Consider the following 20048-nt stretch of genomic DNA (forward strand, 5'->3'; position numbering starts at 1 on the left):
GAGCGCTGGGTACCATGCTTGTACAACCCCTGCCTAGAACCCTGCCTACTGACACTCCTGCCCCTGGAAGTAATTTTGCTCCTTAAAATTACTTAATCTATCACATATGACAGTGTTTCCAAGCACTGTAACATTTTCAGTTGTGTTTGGGTTAGAGTTACATTGTATTTAAAAACCTACTGAAATACACTGATCACTACCTTTATGTTTTTAGATTATACTAAATACAGATTGGTTGGAAAGCAATTTCTTAACCTTTTTCTTTTCTCTTTCCTATTTAGCTACTTTTCCAGGTATGTGGGAGAGAACAATAACAATAGGAAGTGCTGGAAAGACTTTCAGTGTAACTGGCTGGAAGGTAAGGTGCAGAAGAATGAAATTGCTTAAAAATGAGCATGTATTTTATTTCTCGTAGAGTTTCTGTATATGTGTGTTTTAAATGCATATATATTCAGTTTACACAGGTTTTTATACTAACTGATCTTTTCTTTATTTTTACTCATTCAGCTTTCATGTTGGCCTTTATCCTTTTTGAGACCTGATTGTTTCTTTATTATTTTAAAGTCTTTATTTAAATTCCAGTTAGTTAACATAAAGTGTATTATTGGTTTCAGGTGTACAGTGCAGTTATTCAGCACAAATCCAGTGCTCCTCACAAGTGCCCACCTTAATCCTCACCTATTTCCCTCATTCCTCCACCCGCCTCCCCTCTGGTAACCATCCGTTTGTTCTCTATATATACTTAAGAGTCTGTTTCTTGGTTTGCCTCCCTCTCTCTCTTTTTTTTCCTTTGCTCATTTGTTTTGTTTCTTAAGTTCCACAGATGAGTGAAATCGTATGGTATTTGTCTTTCTCTGACTAACTTATTTCGCTTAGCATAATGCTGTCTGGCTCCATCCATGTCATTGTAAATGGCAGAAAAAATAGGTAATTTTTCATTTTATAAGTCATGAACTAATGGCACTCTTTTTTTTTTTTGCAAAAAATGTTCAGATTATTGTATATTAATATAAAAGGAGGAAGAAAACAATATAATAACTAATATTTTGGCACTTACCATGTGCCAGGTTCTAAGTGCTTTACACATCCTCATTCTCATAATGGCATTATGAGATGAGTATAATTTATCATCCCCATTCTACAGGCAATAAAACTAGTGCAGAGAAGTAAGTTGCCTGAGGTTATACTGCTAATAAAGTCAAGCCAGTGCAGGCAGTCTAGCTTCAGAATCCACGTACTTAAGCACTGCACTATGTAATACAACAGCGATTTACCCAGTTGAAATTTGGTCATCTTCTAACTGGCCTCTCCTGAACATGGCCAAGAAGCAGGGAGTATCAAAAATGGGGCCTGCAGAACCAGCTTATGGAAGAGTCCCTTAGGCCCTCATTCAGAGTTACTTTTACCTAATTCAGATAACCTTTGTTACCAGTTTTTAGACCTTCAGAATATCAGAAGTAGCAAATTAGAAAAGGATAATAGCGACTAAGGGTACTGTTTACCTTCTGAAGGCAGTTTAGTGACCCCAGTGGGAAACTTTCTCACAAAAGAACAGTGTTGAAATGATGAGTAAATACTAATACTGCACTACTTTCATAGTATGAACATTTTAGAGTTGCATATATTTAATAATTACATTAAGCTGAGCTACTCTATCGGATTTGGTACATACAATTAGATTTGCTTTTTGAAATCTGCTTTTTATCTTTTCCTTTTCCAGCTTGGCTGGTCCATTGGTCCTCATCATTTGATAAAACATTTACAGACAGTTCAACAAAACACCATTTATACTTGTGCAACTCCTTTACAGGTAGGTATTAATAGTAAATTGGGGTTGAAGTCTTTTGGTAAAGGTGTTATTTTTAGGCTGTGTATTCGGATTGGCTTAGTTCTACCTGTGATGCCCTTTTTGAGCCAGGCCTCTAGTAGTGTTTGAGAATTCAGGAGCAGACAGATACTCATTACTGTCAAGAACAGCTTTCTTCTGTTTATTTAAATACATCAAGTTTTAACTCTGAATACTCATATGTTGCTGGAGGGATTGCAAAGTACTGCAGACTCTGTGAAGGACAGTGACAACACCAAGCAAAATTATAGATGTGCGTGCATTACAAAGCAGCAATCTGTCTTCTGGGGATTTACCCTATAGTTATTATCTGTACACATAAGAAGCTCTGTATGTGTATGGCCATTTATTGCAGAAGATAGGGGATAGTCATTATCCATCTTTAGAATTAATTAAACAAACTATGGTTTATCCAAACATTTAAATATTATATGAGTTTTGTATTAGTTTCCTATTTCTCTGTAACAAATGGCCACAAACTTGGTGGCTTAAAACAACACAGATTTTTTTATCTTACAGTTCTGGAGGTCAACAATCTGAAATGGGTCTTATGGCTAAAAACAGGGTGTCTGCATTCTGGTATTCCTTCTGAAGGCTGTAAGGGAGACTTCGTTCCTTGTCTTTTCCATCTTCTAGGGACTGCTCACATTCCTTGGCTTATGGTCACATCACTCTAACATGACTCTGACTCTCCTGTTACCTTCTTTCCCTTATAAGGATCTTTATGATTGTGTTAGGCCCACAGAAAATCCAAGATAATCTCTTCATCTCAAGATCATTAATTTAAACCACATTTGCAAAGTTCATTTTACCATGCAAGGTAACATGTTTACAGGTTCTGGGTTTGTTTGGGTTTTTTTAAGATTTTTTAATTTATTCATCTGAGAGAGAGAGATAGAACAAGAGCACAATCAGGCGGTAGGTTCAAAGGGTGGGGAGCCTGATGCAGGGTTTCATCCCAGGACCCTGTGATCATGACCTGAGCTGAAGGACTGAGCCACCCAGGTGCCCCTACAAGTTCTGGGTTTTAAGATCTGGACACCTTTGGGGGCCACCCTGACTGTCACCATGGCTATTTAAAAATGAAAAGAAAGGAAAAGAATGAGGAAGTTCTATAATGAACAATATGGAAAAGTTTCCAGAATATACTGTAAAGTAAAAAAAGCAAGATGCAGGGCAGTGTATATTTATGCTGTATCCTGTATAAGACAGGGGGAAACCATTCGCTTGTATTTTCTTAAAGGATCTCTGGAAGGATCCATAAGGAACTAGTAAAAGTGGCCAATTGCAGGGGCGCCTGGGTGGCTCAGTCGTTAAGCATCTGCCTTTGGCTCAGGTTGTGATCCCAGGGTCCTGGGATCGAGCCCTGCGCCCTGCATCGGGGCTCCCTGCTCCGCGGGAAGCCTGCTTCTCCCTCTCCCACTCTCCCTGCTTGTGCCCCTGCTCTCGCTATCTGTCTGTCAAATAAATAAATAAAATCTTAAAAAAAAAAGGTGCCAATTGTAGGGGTATGAGGAATAGGTGAAATGAATAGATAGGGATGGGGTGAGTGCAAGGCTTTTTAATGTATATCTTTTTATATTGTTTCTGTTTTATTTTTAAATATATATTTATAAAACAGGAATCTATGTATCATCATTCTGTGAATCAGAACACTGAAAAATTTTCTTTATCTGGAAGGCAGTTAAAAAGCCAAAAGAGTGAAATATATTGGCTACAGTAAATTTACTTTTTTGCTTCCTGTCAAAAAGATCTACTGAATGAGAAAAAAATTTTATTTTAAAATTCTTTCTCCAATGACTCTCTAAAGCAGTGTCATAATAAAGACTAGTTTTGACTTTTGGTTTTATATAATATTAAATTCATTTTATCCACTCAAAATAAATCCATTCACTTATTCAACAAATATTTACTGAGTATTGGAGATACAGCAGGAATTTCTTTCTGAAAAGCTCTTTTTGAGCTTACGGCCTAGTGGGGGCACAGATAATAAAGAAGTAAATATTTTAATAATATGTCAGGTGTTCATAGATGCAATAGAGAAAAATAAAGCAGGGAAGACGAAAGATATAAAGTGCTAAGAGGGAGAACATACAATGTTAAGTGGAGTAATCTTTGAAAGCCTCCCTGAGAAAATGACATTTGAGCTATGAATTGAAGCTTAAGTAGTCACATGGGTTACCTAGAGAAGAACCTTCCAGACTTTGAGAAAAACAAGTGCAAAGGCCCTGGGGTAGGCAGTCTGGCTGTCATGTTTGTATCCGTGAAAAGCACGAGAGTGGGATGGGATGATCAAAGGACAAGAGTAGGAAGAAATAAATCAAGGGGTAGCCGGGAGCCAGATCAAATAAGGCCATGTTCATCACTGTAAAAGCTGAGTGAGATAGGAAGCCACTGAAGAGTTTGAGCACAAGGGTGACATGATCTAACTTATATTATCAAAGGGACCTGGCTGCTTTATTGAGTCAAAAGACTGTTGAAGTGATCCAGGAGAGAGACAGCAGTTGAATGAACCAATATAGGGATGGTAAAATGGTGGAATATGATTGGGTTCTGAATATATTTTGAAGGCAGAGCTGACAGCATTTGCCATTGGGTCATGTGTGGGGCATGAAAAAAAGAGAGAAGTCCGGTATAAGACTACAGTTAGGAGAGATGATTATGTCTCTTGAGCTTTGACTTTTCTAGGGCATATCTCCTGCTATGGGGAGTGAATAAGTTGCTGAGAACAAGAAAGATGCAGCTAAGAATCTGGAACATCTTTTCCTGACTCCTCTGGTCCTCCATTTCAACCAAGTGCCTGGATTTTTCCATGCACTCAGACAACCATGTTTGGAAACTGGCCCATGCTTCCAGGGGAACCCCAGATTCCTAGGCTGATGCAGCTTGATCCTTATTTATCCAAGATTTTGTTAGTATTGGGAAATTATGATTAATTCTTTTTTCCTGCTGGTTTCTTTTGGCATGCAGTCTTCTCAGTGATCTTACCCTTCTCTGTCTCTCCATGTCATCTCTTGCCATGCTCTCTTGCTACTCTTGAGCCACACCAGACTCAGTTCTTCCAACAGAACAAACTATATCTTGCCTTTTTCGTGTATTTGTTTCCTCATCCCTCCCACGTACCCCCTCCAGTACACACCAACTGGAACCTCCATAAAGGCAAGGACCATGTTTATCTTATTTACCATTATACCCCCAGTGTTTTATCACAATGCCAATATTTAACATTAGTATTCAGTATATGTTTACTGAATGAATGTTTATCCTTTAATTCTTAATACCTCTTGGTTCTGATTAATTTCCTTAAAATTTGGCCACTTTGCCCTGCTATCTCAACTATTCCAGGTTCTTGATTATTTGCTTACCTTTCCTTCTTTGCTCTGAGAAACCGGTATTTTTAAGTTGTTTCAGTTCACACTGACCTACCAATCTTCTGCCCTCCTGCTTGTACAGATCCTTGCTCTTTCTGTGTGTCCTGATTCAGACTTGTTTATCTTTTCCTGACCTATTGCCTCCTGAAACATCTATATGACCTTTAACAACATTGGTTTTTTTCCCTTCTCCCAGTTTCTCTCCTGTCACTTCTGGCTTTCTTGAGGAATGGTACAGAAGTGACTCCACATACCCCGGACACTCTTTTCTAATCCCTGTGGCACTTAGACACTTCTGGGATACAAATGATTAGAACAGGGATTAGAATTCAGATTAGAATGATTGCATATCTATGGGGAGTGACACAGTGGGTCAGCTTTCATTTCCACTACATCCTCCAAGGTAATGGAAAAAGGCTGGCTAGTTCATTATTTCTCTGGTCATTTTTCAGACTTAGATCTAGCAAGTCATTCTACCGCTCCCCTCAATGGAAAATGTCTTTTCATTCCCAAGTAAGCCATCTTTATACAATACCTCTTCTTTAATTTGGATCTTCATGGCTCATTCTCAGTTCTTCACATAAGATTTAATCATTTACATGTAACTGATTCCTCCATTAATTGATACAGTCTAATATAAGTTCACAGGAATTCAACTGTAACTCCCTGAATAACTTTTTTTTTTGCCAATAATGTGACTCAGGCAATTTTTATTATACCAATAAATTCAGCAATAAATAACATTACTGTATTTCCTTTCCACATGTTTCAATCTTAACATGCAGGAAGCCTTGGCTCAAGCTTTTTGGATTGACATCAAGCGCATGGATGACCCAGAGTGTTACTTTAATTCTTTGCCAAAGGAGTTAGAAGTAAAAAGAGATCGGATGGTACATTTACTTGAAAGTCTTGGCCTAAAACCCATAGTTCCTGATGGGGGATACTTCATAATTGCTGATGTGTCTTTGCTAGGTTTGTAAGGGTTTTTACTATTTCAAATATATGGAAACTTATGTGTGAAATTGTATTAGAATTAGGGAGTAAAGATTGATGTCAAAACTATGTCAGCATTTTGTCTATGGAAAAATGGCTTTTCGGAATGTCATTGCTTTTTTGTTTTGTTTTGTTTTGTTTTTTCAATAATCATCTTGAGTTTTAGATCCCTGAATCTTAAATGTGACTGTTAACATGGTTGTAGAGTCAGTTCTTTTAGGTATCCCATTAAACACAGAATTTCCTATCATCTTGTTCTAGTGTGGAATTTAAAACACAAGTACATGAAATAATATATGAACCCAGTGTTCCTCTGAGTAAAATTTTAGTTTCCTTTTTACTTAAGAAAAATAAGATTTCTAGAACGTTGGTGCTATCAGGGAATGTTTGCTATTTTAGAATATACTGAAATGAAGTAAAGAAGGAAAATAATATTTATTGGGAGTCTGCTACATGCCTAGCACTTTCAAATACCCTTTTGAAGAAAGCGTTGTTAGCTCCACTTTTAAAGATGTGAAGACTTAGAAAATTTTAAATAACTTGCCTAAAATCACATAGCTAGATTCCAAATAGTTTGGTCTCCCAAAAGCGATGGTCTTTATATTACAAGCTGTTTTATGTACTTCTGACATGCCATACTAGTCTAAAATTAGAAGCATGATAACATTTTATATATAACCGATTTTCTTAAAAAAAAAAAAACTATAATGTTAACAATAGTACATTTAAAAGCATAATTTATTCTGACAGAAGTTGGCCGAATAGTTTGTTTTAAGGTTCTATTACAATAAAGTTATATTCCACTGAACTTGCAAAGCCTTTTATATATACCAAATTTTATAAGGCTGGAAACTTTTGATTTTATAACCAAACGGTGACTGTTATTTCTTCATTTGTTGTGAGAGAAGCAGAAGCCATGATGCCGAGATTTTTGCTGTCCTAGTGCCTGAAAGCTGTATATGTTTGGCTCTCCTAAGCTCCATTCTTATATAAAATCCCTTAAGATGTCCTATACTCTGAGGTTTAGAAATCACTTTTCCTATGTTACGTCTAAATGTATAGCTCATTTCATGAAATGATACAAAGAAATAGCTGTTTTCATCACCTTTAGTTTTGCCTTTGAATTGGAAATCTCTAATATTTTCAATGTGAATTTTTTAATTTATTATTTATTTTATACATATATTTTTAAGATTTTATTTATTTATTTTGACACAGAGAGAGACACACAGTGAGAGAGGGAACACAAGCAGGGGGAGTGGGAGAGGGAGAAGCAGGCTTCCCCCTGAGCAGGGAGCCTGATGCGGGGCTCGATCCCAGGACCCCGGGATCATGACCTGAGCTGAAGGCAGATGCTTAACGACAGAGCCACCCAGGCGCCCCTATTTTATATATTTTTATTTATTATTTTAAAAAATATTTTATTTATTTATTTGTCAGAGAGAGAGAGCACAAGCAGGGGGAGTAGCAGGCAGTGGGAGAAGCAGGCTCCCTGCTGAGCAGGGATCCTGATGCAGGACTCGATCCCAAGGAACCCGGGATCATGACCTAAGCCGAAGGCAGATGCTTAACCAACTGAGCCACCCAGGCATCCCTCAACATGAATTATTTTTATTTTTTTTATTTTTTAAAATTCATTATTTATTCATTTTTTAATTATTATTATGGTTTTTTTTTGGTGGGCAGCAGAGCAAGGTTTATCGAGGGATAGCTAAGTGACAGTACAAAGCGCCCAAGGAGGGAGGGGAACCGAGGGGACTGCCCAACATGAATTATTTTTAAAATAATTGATTTATATACTTGATCTGCTTCTAAAAAGCATTTAAACTAACTTATATTAAAAAGTTTTCTATGTAATAACATATATAAATAGAAATGTATATAATAAAGAATCAATATCACATAGGAGGGGAAGGAAACAAATTTTTCATATAGGTTCATATACTATAGTGATTAGCATTAACTTGGGACTGAACTCTGTGGCTGCAAGGGCAAATAGAAAATGTAATTAATTACATAATTCTTGGAAATAACTATTCTTAAAAAAAAAAAACAACCTATCTGTGAATTTTTCACTTCCCAACCCACCATATAGTATGAGACTTTAGTAGTTTCTGAGAATATTTTGAACCTTGACAGATTTAAATGAAATACATCTTGCCTTCAGATATAATAGGCCATCTAATTTTCATTGTTGTTTTAGATGCAGACCTCTCTGATATGAAGGACAGCAATGAACCTTATGACTATAAATTTGTGAAATGGATGACTAAAAATAAGGTAGTATTTATTGGCCTTTGAGATACTGTGCTGTATTGTATACAAAGGATACTTGCTGACATGTTTTGAACAATGTTAACTACAATTTTGTTATATGATATTCTGTTTATGGCTATGTGGAGGATTTTAAAAACATTTTTAAAAACATTTTTGTTTTGTTATATGATATTCCGTTTATGGCGATGTGGAGGATTTTAAAAACATTTTTTTCTTGTCGGAGGTTGTTGTGGATATTTAGAAGTATCTGTTTGTTTTTAACATTTATCTATCCTAAAATTAAATTTGAATTAGAAGTAGTTTTCCTATTTTATTTTTCTATTTATTTTTCAGAAACTGTCAGCCATTCCAGTTTCAGCATTCTGTAATGCAGAGACCAAATTACAGTTTGAGAAGTTTGTGCGATTTTGCTTCATAAAAGTAAGTCCCCTGTTCTATTCAAAACTACATTTATGACATCCTTCCTTCTGATTTATAAAGCACCTTTTTTTCTCTTGCTAGGAATGACGTGTTCGTATGCAGTTGTTTTTTTTTTTTTAATTTTGGCTTGCTGCCATGAAATTAACTTTGAAGTGTTGAGTTTACTGTATTAAGCATAATTGGACTCCTTACCATGTGACAATACAATGTGCAACATGTAATAAAAAATTACTAGACATGTGAAGACAAAAGAAAATGTGGCCCTTGGGGTGCCTGAGTGGCTCAGTCAGTTAAGCATCTGCCTTTGGCTCAGGTCATGATCCCAGGGTCCTGGGATCGAGCCCTGCATTGGGCCCATTGCTCAGTGGAGAGTCTGCTTCTCCCTCTCCCTTTGCCCCTCCCCCTGTGTGTGCTCTCTCTCTCTTACTCTCTCTCAAATAAATAAATAAAATCTTTAAAAAAAAGAAAAAAAGAACCTTTAAGAAAGAAAAAAAGCAGTCAGTAGAAACAGATCACAAGGTGACCCAGATACAGGAATTAGCAGACAAGGACTTTAAAGTATGTTCAAGAAATTAAAGGAAAATATTGTCATAATGAGTGAACAAATTAAAATTATAAAAAAATCAAGTGGAAATTCAGGAACTTAAAAGTGTAATATCTGATATGAAAAATGTATGGGGCTTAACACACAGAGGATTGAGGATATCAGGAATAAAGGACCCACTTGAATTGCAGATTCATAGAATTATCCAATCTGAAAAATAGAGGGAAAAATTATTTTTGAGAAATGAACAAAGAGTCTTAGATCTATGAGACAATATCAAGTGATAATACATGTAATTAGAGTACCAAAAAAAGAATGTGGCAGAAAAAGTATTTTAAGAAGTAATGGCCAAAATTTCCTCATATTTTGTGAAAAGCAACTTACTTAGAGATCTAAAAGTTCAGTGAATGACAACAGGATATAAAGAAAACCACCCCAAGACACTTTACATTCGAACTGCTGAAAACCAAGGGTAATGGTAAGATCTTGAAAACAGCCAGAGAAAAACTATACTTCACATGTATATTAATTTAGCAACTTCTTATCAGAAAAAATGAAGACCAGAATACAATGAAATGACATCCTCAAAGTGCTGAAATAAAAAAATATATCAGCCCAGAATTCTTTAACCAGGAAAATAGCCTTTAAAACTGAAAATGAAGTGTATATTCCTGACAAATATGAATTGCTTACCATCAGATCTAAACTAAAAAAAAAATCTGAGGGGCACCTGGGTGGCTCAGTCGGTTAAGCAGCTGCTTTCAGCTCAGGTCATGGTCTCAGGGTCCTGGAATCGAGCCCTGAATCAGGCTCCCTGCTCCCTGCCTTCTTCTCCTTCTCCCTCTGCCACTCCCCCTGCTTGTGCTCCCTCACTCTCTCTCTCTCTCAAGTAAATAAATAAAATCTTTTAAAAAAAATCTAATATATATATCATTGCTATTTTTAAGATGTTATTGCTACTGAAGACGGGCTTAATAAGATCCAGAAACTCTTTTTACCAATTCATCTATAAACCTAGTCAGAATGATGTAAACATTGTTTTCAACTTTGAGAGACAATCTACAAACTCTGGAAGATTCATTCAGAAGAGAATAAAAATGTTAACAACCTAAATTTAATTGACTAAAATGTAGAAGAGAGATTAAGGCCATTAATATTCTCATCTTACAGTGGATCCTAGATATAGAGGTGTATCTTTTGAAGTTATAAGCAGAACTAATAAAAGAAAAAAAGTAACTTAAGACTTCCTATTTTAAAATCATAAACACTGTGCTTCCCCATTTTCTTCTTGGACATTATCAGAAACAACTAGGAGAAAGGAAAACAGACTCACAAATTCCCCAGTAAATGATGAAGAGTTGCCAAATACAGTGAAGGTAAACGGAAGACACCTAGAAAGTCTCTTGTGTCTACATCTCAAGTTATAAACAGTGCCAGCAGGCAACCTACTCATCTAGAACAATAGGACAATAAGTACACTGGCAGTTGGAGCCTCTCCAGACTCATTAAGAATCATGCAAGGCAGGTTAGAAACATACAGCTATATCATCTAGAACCTAGGCGGGGCAGGGTGGAAAAGGGATTCTTGTTGGGTTATAGATTTTCTCATTGACTCCTGTCATTTTTGCTCCAGTCTTTGTTGGACAATGTGGAGGAGACAGATTAAATTGGAGGTAGCCACTTAAATTAGGTGGGAGGAAAAAAACCCAACAAAACTCCTCCCCACCACTGAAGTCCACATCAATCATATTAAACTTTACTGTAAACCAGGGAGAATTTCTACTGTCTCCTAGTGCTACCCTGGCTCTTCACTTACACCAGTCTGCAGACACATCTTCAAATCATAGACAGTCAGTAGGTAGCATATTCATTACCCAGAACAATAGGAACAGTAGGTGTGCCAGCAGTAGGGGATTACAAAGGTAATTCAATCAAAAATGACTAATGAAAAGGAATCAACTACGAATCTATAAAAATATACTATTAGGGAAAAAGGAGAAAGGTACAGGGAAAACCAAGTGTTCAGAAAGAGAATATTCAACCAGAAAAATGTTGCTATAGAGCAAATAAAATTTGATAGTTCAAATCCAAAACCTTGAGATTAAAGCAGAGATTTAAAAAGTTCAGGGAAGATAATGTCATAATATAAGAAGATGAAATGGCAGCTTGTCAGAGCTCAGGTACAAAATTGAAGGGAAAAAAAATCAAGCTATTGGTCATTGGTAGTGACATTGGAAACAGCACAGAGAACACTGAATACTTACTTCTGTAAGCATTTTAAGAATTGAGAAAAGTGAGCAAAGAAGAGTGGAGAGGAACAAAGATTTTTAAAATATTAGAAAAATTATAGATGTGGAAGACAAGTGAAATATGTAGAATCCTGTGGTGGGGGGAACAAATAGAACCTGAAAAGAATTTTATAGCTTTATTTAAAGAATGCTTTCCATTAAAAACAGAACAAAACAAAACAGATAAATCTAGCAATTGAAAGGGAATGTCTTGCCTCAGGAAAGATTGTCACAGAATGATTAACATGGAGATATATTGGACTTAAGAAGATAAAGAAACAGTCCTTTGGCATCTACACAAAAAGGCCAAAGCCTTCGTGGGGGCAGGGAAAGTGGATGTGTGGATACACCCCCTTTCCATAAATAGTCAATCTTGGAAGATAGGGGAGCAATACCGAGAAGTCTCTAGGGAAAGTTACCATAGATGACTCAACCTCTTGGAAAGTCTAAAAATAAAAGGATGGCAAAACATGCCAAGAAAATGGAAATTGAAAGAAAGCAGGAAGCAGGTGAAATTTAAGGCAAAAACAGGCCAAAAAGCAGCACTTTACAATGGTTATGGGTAACATTCTCAGTAGCTCTCAAACATATGAAAGGATGTCCCACTTTAGTCATATTACAAGAAATGAAAATTAAAACTGCAACAGAATTTCATTTTATCTATTAATTTGGAAACAAGTGAACAACTAAAAATTTCCATAAGACACTCTTACAGAGAATGGGGGTTTAATTTGTAAAATCTCTTAACAGTGGTTAGTTTGACCATTTCCATCCAAATGTAAATGCGCATACCTCTTAATGCAGAATTCTACTTCTGGGATCTTTTTCCTGTGGATTTACTTGCACATTTTGAATGACTTGTGCTCAAGGATTTTCCATATTCATAACTCCCCTCTTTGACAGTGAAAAAAAAAACCAAAAACCCTCGCTCTCATCGTGGAATCACTTCTGTAATCAGTCCCTCTGTATGTGCCACAGCCCCTCCAGCCACCACCCCTGAGGCTTTGACACTTTGTACCAGGCTTCCACTGCTGTCACCCCTTGCAGAGATGCCCTCCTCCAGCTCTCCAACATTGCACACCAGGCTGCCACTGTCACCCACGGCATGGAATCCTCCACCCCTCATATGCTCGGACACCCCATGCCAGTCTACCTTAGCAGATGCCTGCCCCATCCCGTCTAGGTTCTAACACCCAGCACGGAGCCACCCTGACATACAGATGCTGGCTTACCCTGCTTGGACTCTGACATCCTGTTCCAGTCAACGCTGCCACTGCCATCACCAGCACCTCATGCCACCCACATCAGAAACCATCCTCACTCCACTCGGGCTGCAACATCGTGCACCAGGCCGCCCAGGCTCCCCCTGCCTCCATATGTGGACACCTGCTTCACTCAGCCCCACCTAATGGCTTTTTGATTAAATCATTCTGTAGAGAGGGAAGAGAAAAGAAGTAGAAAAAGCAGAAGAGAAAAACTAGAGCTTGGTTTTTACTGTTTATCTGTCAATTTAATTTTATACTATGTGCTGGTATTACCTATTTTGAAAAGCAAATGAATTTTATTAGTAATTATAACTGAAACATTAAAGGGAATGGGCATAGTAGTGTGAATGAACAATTTTTCCTCATTCAGAGCAGAGAATTGTGAATTTTGTCTGAAGTTGATAAATAAAGAAATAGAACCAAATGCATTATTTAGATCTTGGAGGTAACCACTAGAACTAAAATGAGAAATTGCCATAAAAGGTTGTCTTGGAGGATGGTGGGCATAGTAGGAAGGAGTAGGGAGAGGAAGAGCAGATGATTCTTTTCTGTGTAAGCCCTTCTATACCTTCTGATTTGTTTCCATAACTATATATTAATTTGATTGTATTCCTTTTGTAGGTCTGCCTTTTCATTCTTACTTTGAAAAATTCTCTTCACTTGAGATCATTCACATAAATCTTCATTTAGTGCTATTATGTTTTATTTTTTTCCTACTTTACCAAAATCTGTCTTTATTTTATTTTTTTTTTTATTTTTATTTATTTTTTTTTAAAGATTTTATTTATTTATTTGAGAGAGAGAGAATGAGAGACAGAGAGCACGAGAGGGAAGAGGGCAGAGGGAGAAGCAGACCCCCCGCTGAGCAGGGAGCCCGATGTGGGACTCGATCCCGGGACTCCAGGATCATGACCTGAGCCGAAGGCAGTCGCCCAACCAACTGAGCCACCCAGGCACCCAAAATCTGTCTTTATTTTAAAGTGAACAAATCATTAGAGTACTATCCAAAACTTAATGAATGATGGCTGTAACTTGCTCAACTTGCTTATTTTCAATTAGGCAAATGCCAGCTAGTAGTACCATTCACCATGATTGTGTGTCAGAAAGAATCATCTTCATATGTAAATGTCATTTTAGAGACTGCATATTGTAATGCTTTTAGTAAACCGGTATTTTCAGTAAACTTTTCTGAGCAGCAAGGAAAAAGAATTTTTTCAGAAATCTTAGCTTTGGGTATAAATGTTGGCAGTAAACATAATAAATACCATGCAATTTCTCAAGTGGAAAGGATTTCCCCTTTATGAATTCCCTTCCTAAAGATATTCAAATACCCCAAGTGGAGATTGAGTCTCAGTCCTTTAATCTCCCAAACTTATAGGTGGACATCCTGAGGGGTGTCAGGTCATGCACAAAAGGGGGTGGGGTGAGAGGCAAGAAAGCAAAAATAATAACTATTGATCCCAGGAGCACATCCTTCTGATTTGCTGCTGGCATCAGTGTCCCTTGTGAGTCTGGGTCTTCTTTGGCACCGCAGGCTGCTTAGGCTGCTCCAGTGGTTATAAATAGTGAGAGTGTCCCCACTGGTGGATGTGGTTTTGGCTGGGATCAGGTTAAGCTGTTCTCAGTCTGAACTGCATTTAACAGTTTGTCGATCATTTTCTTGGTGATGCTTTTTGGCCCCATGCCAGTTGTACGTTTCTTTAGTGTCAGGATAGTAGCAATAAATTGGTAGCCAGTATCACAAAACAGTATAATGTAATGATCAGTGTCACACTTCTCTACTCTTCTAATACTGAATTCTTATGAGGTTCATTCACTTTTCCAGCCAGGCAGTAATGGGATAGAACATTATAAATAATTGGCTTGTTTGATTTGCTGCTGGGCTCCTTAAAGAGCTTGGGACCTGTGTACTAGACCACCAAAGTGAGGGAAGATGCTACAGATGACATTTTCCAGTTTCTGCCCATGCTCCTCCCAGAGTTGCGGCTTTATACAGGCCAGGCTTCCAATGACTCATCTCCTGAGAAGGCATGATCCCCAAATGAACACCAGGGATGGGCTAGAGCCCAACTAGGCCCGCTCAAGTTATCAGTGGTTGAAGAGCACTTGGTTCCCAAATCACTATGTGATTTTCCTGATCCATCGACTTTGGTATATTTTTTATATTTAAATATTTACTTCATCTTGAATTTATTTAATATGTAATGAGATTATTTCATTTATTTACAGAAAGATAGTACACTGGATGCTGCTGAAGAAATCATTAAGGCATGGACTAGACAGAAGTCTTGATACAAGCGGACTGTTTCTATTAGATGACCTAATATAGAATTATTATTTAGTGCTGCCATCTGCTGGATTTTGAAAACAAGTATTTTGGTACCAATGAAATTTGAAGAAATATTTCCATTGTTTTCCAAAATGTTAATCCCACCGGGGTTTTTTTGTTTTGTTGTTTTTCAGTTGAAATATATGAAAACACCTACCACTACCATTTTACATCAGGCAGTGTATCATTGTGGATAAGAATTGTGAGATCCTGGTTTATGCTTAACCTCTCAGTGCTTCAGTTCCCTCATCGGAAATAAAATATAGCACCTACTTTACGACACCTGGCTGGCTCAGTGAGTAGAGCATGCAACTCTTGATCTTGGAGTCATGAATTCGAGCCCCACGTTAGGCATGGAACCTGCTTTAAAAAAATAGCATCTACTTTAGATAAAGTTTATGAGGATAAAATGGGTTGATAAAGCCTTAATAAACACTCAGCTAGGGTTAGCCAGTTCTATTTCTCCACCACTGTGTAAAACTCTTCGCCAGTTACACCCCTTCAACTCCAAGTCCTTGCTTTGTCTACCCACGTGTAATTCCCTCCCCTTCGTTTACCAGTGGCTTTGAACTTTGCTCACAGTTTTGCTTCTCTGTCCCAAATACTGCCATCACCCAGAGAGGCTCCAAGGTCCACATGGATTACCTAGGCTTTCAGTACTTTGACCTCACCTTTGGCAGTGTTCACCTCCACTCCACTCTCCACTAAAGCCACCCACCCCCTTGGGTACACCCTGAACCTTTCATCCTTTAAGGCTGTGCCACCTATGAGATAATAAATTAGTCATCTCACACTGTACCCACCTATCCTTATAGTACTCTCTCGGTGTGTCTCATCTGCTCTCAAAATATCACTTCTTTAAACTCACTATAATTTCAAATACACTATTTCTCAAAAAAATGATCTATGGCCCTCTTACAGCAGAATCAGAATCAATCTATGAGAATAGATTCTGGTCTTCACCCTAGACCTGCTGGAAATAATTTCAGGATCTGGCTCTTCCAAGGTGATTTTTATACCAACTGCATTTTGATAATCACATGGAACCTTCTATTTTATTTCCATTGGTCCCCTTATATTTTACCTACCCAGCTTTGATTGCATCATCTATCACTTAGCCAAGATACTTTTGCTACCCTGAATAATTTGCCCATTGTTCTGTCTCACCTAACTGGTCAAAAAAACCCCAAAACTCCACCCTGGGATTAAAATGCCATGCTTATACTGGGCCGCTGAGCACGGCTGCCACAAAATACACAATTGTGCAGATACCAACAACCATGAATGCATGTCATTAACCTTAACTAGGTTTAATCCTTCCATGATATCCTCAGAGATTTCTCTACCTTTTACCACAGCAGCGATTCTTAATACTCTCCTGTTCACCATAAAAATATCCAACCTCCTGGGGAGATGAACCATGAGAGACTTTGGACTCTGAGAAACAAACTGAGGGTTCTAGAGGGGAGAGGGGTGGGGGGATGGGTTTGCCTGGTGATGGGTATTAAAGAGGGCACATATTGAATGGAGCACTGGGTGTTATACGCAAACAATGAATCATGGAACACTACATCAAAAACTAATGATGTGGGGCGCCTGGGTGGCTCAGTTGGTTAAGCGACTGCCTTCGGCTCAGGTCATGATCCTGGAGTCCCGGGATCGAGTCCTGCATCGGGCTCCCTGCTCCTCAGGGAGCCTGCTTCTCCCTCTGACCCTCCCCCCTCTCATGTGCTCTCTCTCTCTCATTCTCTCTGTCTCAAATAAATAAAATAAAATCTTAAAAAAAAAAACAACTAATGATGTAATGTATGGTGACTAACATAACATAATAAAATAAATTGAAAAAAAATAAGATTTAAAAAGATATATCCAACCTCCTTTCTCTCTACACCTCAAAGCCCACCATGACCAGCATAATTAAATCACAGCTAATGACCTCATCTCCCACTTCTATGAAAAACAAAATGTAAAAGCAGATGCAACCAGACCAGCACTGCCAACTGAGATCCTACCAAAAGGCCTATGACCTATCTGCACCAGCATTCATCCTTAATTCATTTCATCCAGGGTTGTGGGGCAGAGTGGGAAGGATTGGTAGGAAGGCAGAACCAGGTCCAGTCATGCAGAAGGAAACTCAGGACCTAAGAGCCAACTACTGCATAGCAGTAGAAATCCCATGTATAATTTTTAGCCTGTCCACTCCTGCTGGGGACTTGATACAGTTTTTACCAGGCTTTAAATCTGCTCTTTGCAGTCCTAGACTTGTCTGGTGCTAATCCTACCACCATTTCTTCTCACATTCTCACTTGGTTTAGTCCATTCTCTTGTATCTTCAGCCTCTACTGGCTCCTTTCCTCAGCAGTGAGACATGTCCAAATTTCCTTGTATTAGAAAATCCTTTCCTTAATGCTATCTACTACTCTATTATTTCTTCCTCTCTAGGGCAAAATTTCTTCCTTCTTTCCTCCTTCCCTCCCTCCCCTCTTCCTTCCTTTGTTCCTTCCTTTAATGAATATTCATTGAACTCATACGCTGTGCCAGATACTATTGTGAGTCTGTTTCTTGGTTTGTCTCTCTCCCTCTCTTTTCCCTTTCTCATTTGTTTTGTTTCTTAAATTCTGCATATGAGTGAAATCATATGGTATTTGTCTTTCTCTGACTTATTTTGCTTAGCAGTATACTCTGGCTCATCCATGTCATTGCAAATGACAAGATTTCATTCTTTTTTTATGGCTGAGTCATATTCCATCTTCTTTATTCAATCACCTATCAGTGGACACTTGGGCTGCTTCCATAGTTTGGCTATTGTAAATAATGCTGCAGTAAACATATCCAATAAACATATATCCTTTCAGATTAGCGTTTTTGTATTCTTTGGGTAAATGCCCAGTAGTGTGGTTACTGGGTGATAGGGTAGTTCTATTTTTAATTTTTTTGAGAAACCTCCATACTATTTTCCAGAGTGGCTGCACCAGTCTGCATTCCCACCAACAGTGCACAAGCGTTCCTTTTTCTCCACTGACACTTGTTGTATTTTTTATTTTAGCCATTCTGACAGGTGTGAGGTGGTATCTCATTGTGGTTTTGATTTGCATTTCCCTGAGATGAGTGATATCGAGCATCTTTTCATGTGTTTATTGGCCATCTGGATGTCTTCTTTGGAAAAATGTCTGTTCATGTATTTTGCCCATTTTTTAATTGAATTATTCATTTTTGGGGTGTTGAGTTGTATCAGTTTGTTATTGTTTGGATGCTAACCCTTTATCAGATATGTTATTTGCAAATATCTTCTCCCATTCAGCAGCTTGTCTTTTAGTTTAGTTGATTGTTTCCTTTGTTGTGCAGAAGCTTTTTATTTTGGTGTAATCCTAGTAGTTTATTTTTGCTTTTGCTTCCTTTGTCTCAGGAGACCTGCCTCAAAAAATGTTGCTATGGCCCATATCAGAGAAATTACTGCCTGTGCTCTCTTCTAGGGTTTTTATGGTTTCAGGTCTCACATTGAGGTCTTTAATCCAATTTGAGTTTATTTTTATGTATGGTGTGGAAAGTGGTCCAGTTTCATTCTCTTGCATATAGGTGTCCAGTTTTCCCAGCACCATTTGTTGAAGAGACTTTCTTTTTCCCATTGCATATTCGTGCCTCTCTTGTTGAAGATTAATTGACCATATAATCATGGATTTGTTTCTGGGCTTTCTATCCTGTTCCATAGATCTGTGTGTCTGTTTTTGTGCCAGTACCATAATGTTTTGATTACTATAGATTTATAGTATAACTTGAAATATGAAATTATGATACCTCCAATTTTGTTTTCCTTTTTCAAGATTGTTTTGGCTATTTGGAGTCTTTTGTGGTTCCATACAAATTTTAGAATTATTTGTTCTAGTACTGTGAAAAATGTTGTTGGTATTTCGATACAGATTGCATTAAATCTTTAGATTGCTTTGGGCAGTATGGACAATTTAATGATATTTGTTCTTCCAATCCATGAGCATGGACTATCTTTCCATTTGTTTGTATCATCTTCAGTTTCTTTCATCAGTGTTTTATAGTTTTCAGAGTACAGGTCTTTCTCCTCCTTGTTTAATTTTATTCCTAGATTTTTTTATCCTTTTTGGTGCAGTTGCAAATGGGGTTGCTTTCTTAATTTCTCTTTCTATTGCTTCATTAGTAGTGTATAGAAATGCAACAGATTTCTGTGCATTGACTTTGTATCCTGTGATCTTACTGAATGTTAAACTTATACATGGAAATTGTATGAAGAAAAGAAGTAGAGCAGGATAGAGGAGAATGAAAGTGTTAGGGAAGAAATTTGGAATGTTAAACACTTGGTCAGGTAGGTCTCATGGAGGGGGCATGGAGGCAGACTTAGAGCAGAGGAGGGAGGGAGCCTTGTGGAGATCTTGAGGAGGAACATTCTAGCCAGAAGGAATATCCAGTGCAAAGATTCTGTGAAGGAGGGTGTACTCAGCATGTTTAATGTGTACCAAGAGTCTGGTATGGCTGGATGTAATAACCAAGGCACAAAGTAGCAAGTGTGAGGTCAAAGAAGTAACACAGTGTAAGGATAGTGTTAGGATAATGGCTTAATCCAGAGAACCAGGGTGCTACCTTATACTTAATTTTTAACATGTTTATCATTAAATTAATGTTTATTGCAGCATTGTTTGTAATTATGCCAAACTGAGAACAACCAAAGTGTTCATCAACAGTCAATA

General features: G+C 37.7%; 1 protein-coding gene across 8 annotated transcripts in view; it reads left to right on the forward strand.

The window, feature by feature from the left end:
* Positions 1-15613, forward strand: part of KYAT3 (kynurenine aminotransferase 3) — a 62034-nt gene extending 46421 nt beyond the window's left edge. For 7 of the 8 annotated variants that reach the window (XM_045897265.3, XM_045897263.3, XM_045897261.3 and 4 more), the window contains 6 exons: positions 282-358; positions 1721-1810; positions 6003-6189; positions 8414-8490; positions 8821-8907; positions 15234-15613. In XM_045897265.3, the coding sequence (XP_045753221.1) occupies positions 282-358; positions 1721-1810; positions 6003-6189; positions 8414-8490; positions 8821-8907; positions 15234-15296 (581 nt within the window). In that variant the 3' untranslated portion in view covers positions 15297-15613. The remainder of the gene's footprint in view (positions 1-281; positions 359-1720; positions 1811-6002; positions 6190-8413; positions 8491-8820; positions 8908-15233) is intronic. The other variant, XM_064588877.1, reaches the window with a different exon arrangement.
* Positions 15614-20048: the final 4435 nt, after the last annotated feature.

This window comes from Mirounga angustirostris, unplaced genomic scaffold, assembly GCF_029215605.1.
Source record: "Mirounga angustirostris isolate CCGP_5_RB_7025 unplaced genomic scaffold, mMirAng1.0.hap1 SCAF_4, whole genome shotgun sequence".
Classification (NCBI taxonomy): Eukaryota; Metazoa; Chordata; class Mammalia; order Carnivora; family Phocidae; genus Mirounga; species Mirounga angustirostris.